Raw genomic sequence first — 2730 nt, 5'->3', positions numbered from 1 at the left:
AGAGTCGACAGCCTCCCGATGCTGACTCGAGGTGAAGCGGACCTGTCCGACAGGTTGGTACTCTCTCTTCCCCGGGACGATTCTGCGAAGTGCTGAAGGCGAATCCGGCTCTCGGGACAAACTTTAACGCCCGGAAGGCTCGGATGCACTCTCGCACGGGCTTCAATTCCCAAGTCATGCGATCGAAGTCACTTCCCTCGGCCAGGATGTCATCTCGCTTTCCAATATCAAAGTCCGGCAATTGAATCATCCCATTTGTCCAGGAATTTTGGGCACGGAATCGCCGGGATGCTTGTGGAGACAGGAGACGTAGTTGCAGAACCGGTATCTTCGGAGCGGGAGCGGATTGATCTTGACGAATCATGATTAGAATTATAATTCAGGACAGTTCTGAAGGTAACCCACGGACGACGCATAGGAGCCGGACCTGAGACGATGACGGCACATGATGCTCTTTAGGAAGCGGAGATTCGGTCCAAGGCCGTCCGCTTATCGGGGGAATTTCCCATTTCTCCATCCCATCCCTCTCTCCCCTGGGTCGGTACTTTCAAGACGATTGTGAGCTCGAAGTGGTGACCGAATGATGCGGGGAAGAAGGGACGGACGCGGAGGGCTCAGCAGACGCCCGTTCTATTAATTCTAGAGATCTCTGTCTCGATAACTTGTCGACTTCTCGGGTAGCGGTCCCATTGCTGCTTCATATCAAGCACGGGAGATAGCGCGATTCGAAGAATGAGTCCGGAAGTCATTGATTTAGAAGCGCTGATTAATATTTCTAGTTAAAGAATCTTCGATTCCCGGACAGGTATTCGGCTTCCGAATAGTCAATCGGAGGCGATCATTTTACTTGAGAAACTCGTCACTCTCCAGCCGTCTCCGATGTCGCAGCACATTATGCACTCTCCGTCACCCAGATTAGCTCGATTTGGCCGTATCTGATTCGGGTTGCGATTATGCAACCATTGATGGGAGTATTCGACTCAGATTCGCCTTCTGGCGGACCCCGTTCTCCCCGAAGACGCAAAGCGTCGGGGTAGGAGGTTCGAATCACCTCCTCCGCCTCATAGGAGTTCCCTCTCACATCTGAGGTGCCTACTTGTGAGATTCGATGTTCATCGACAAACACGTTCCGTCCCTGTTTCTCAGCTGTTGTTCTGCGTAAGCCTCTGGTCGGCCTTCCGTTCCAGAAGCTCCAATCGAAGATTCGAGAAACTCTGCACATATTTCCGAAAATGTCGACGATCAAGCCGACAAGTAGTGAAGGCGTGATGTCTGAGGTGGAAGCAAGATCCACACACTCCTCTTGCTCCCTCGATGTAATGCTCGAGTTCTTCTCCGTTGGCGACGACGACTGGACCCCTCAGTCAAACGTCAAGGACGCCACACTCCGCAGAGTCGTGGATTGGGCTGCGCACCGGGATGAGAATGGAATGGACAAGAGCACGGACGCCGACCGAAGAGCTCTCACGCCCTGGGAAGGTAGCTTCCTCGGAGCCGAGCGGGATTTCCTGCTCGAGATAATTGAAGCAGCCGATGGTCTCGACATCAGAACATTACTCGATCAAGGCTGCGAGGAGCTCGCCAACAAAGCGAGAGGCAAGACACTCGGAGATCTCCGGAAGGTCTTCAATCTACCGGAAAAGAAGAACTCGGAATGAAAAATCCTTTTGCGAAAACATGTAATGAGCTAGAATAAACCGGCGGTTCTTGATCATGGGTTTCACTGAATGGATTAAGCTGAATAGCTGTGCAGTATTGATGATTGATGGAAAAGAAAAGGGCTCAGATCATGAGATGTACATAAAACAGCTCATAACAGAAAAATAGAATTTAATTACCTATTGTCTGACTGGAGTGTCTGGGAGCTAATAGCTGAAGGAATGAGCGAAGCAAACGGGGTTGCTCGTTGAAGCTGGCAGTCCTTATCATCCATAGTTGAACGCTTCGGCTAAGAGACTCATCCGGGATCTGAAGATGTTCATCAGCTTGTATCCTGATTCCCCTGGTGGTTGGAAGAGCATACGGGAGGCTGCCGTGGCGCATCATAACCGTCCTCATCGCGGCGGCATTGCAGGTACTCCGGGGTACGCCCTTCGGAGCGCCACCAAATTGTACATGCATCTTGAATTAAGAGCGCAGTTCTATTCGATGCGGCAGAAGGGCCGCTGCATCCTCTCCCAAGAGAAGTACTAGACTTCGTAATCCAAATCGTTGGAATTATTGAACCATCTCGCGATGCGACCCCTTGGTTTTCCGCCTTCAGGATCGCCTTCGAGTTCCCGCCTCTGGTACTCATTAGCCACCGGAATGAAGTCGGAGCATTCTAAGCGGATCGTCTCGACGCTCTTCCATCATGACGCGAGTTCCCAGTTACCCGGACACTGCTTTTTCCGTCTTTTTGTGTATCCATTTTCCGGAAGTCGGTATTCTTCCACTGAGCGGGTCTTTCTCCCGCAAGTAAGTCCGACGTGTTTGCACATAGAGCAAGGAATCGGGTTTGTTCTATCATCTCGCGCTTTCGATTTGCCACGGGATTCGCTTGCTCGAGGGTCGGGCTTCTCGCTAATACCACTGACGAAAGTGAACGACGCCAGCCTATTCGAGGTCATCGAATGGGTCACTTATCTGGTAGAGATTTAGCCTCAAGGCACAGGACGAAAAGCAGATCCCCAGCGTGACGATCTGACACTCTGGGAAGAAAGACTCTTCGAAGTCGAGCAACATGTCCTG

At 51.5% G+C, this 2730-nt stretch overlaps 1 protein-coding gene across 1 annotated transcript; it reads left to right on the top strand.

Annotated features, from left to right (window-relative positions):
* Positions 1-1232: 1232 nt before the first annotated feature.
* Positions 1233-1658, top strand: LOC100905589 (S-phase kinase-associated protein 1-like). The gene has a single exon (XM_003746661.1). The coding sequence runs from the start codon at positions 1233-1235 to the stop codon at positions 1656-1658; it is 426 nt and encodes a 141-aa protein (XP_003746709.1).
* Positions 1659-2730: the final 1072 nt, after the last annotated feature.

This window comes from Galendromus occidentalis, unplaced genomic scaffold (genome assembly GCF_000255335.2).
Source record: "Galendromus occidentalis unplaced genomic scaffold, Mocc_1.1 scf7180000077500, whole genome shotgun sequence".
Lineage (NCBI taxonomy): Eukaryota > Metazoa > Arthropoda > Arachnida > Mesostigmata > Phytoseiidae > Galendromus > Galendromus occidentalis.
Note: the sequence above shows the minus strand (reverse complement) of the source record. Positions and strands in the feature narration are given on the sequence as shown.

Coding starts and splice junctions, on each gene's coding strand:
- LOC100905589 (XM_003746661.1), top strand. CDS start 1,233: ATGTCGACGATCAAGCCGACAAGTAGTGAAGGCGTGATGTCTGAGGTG.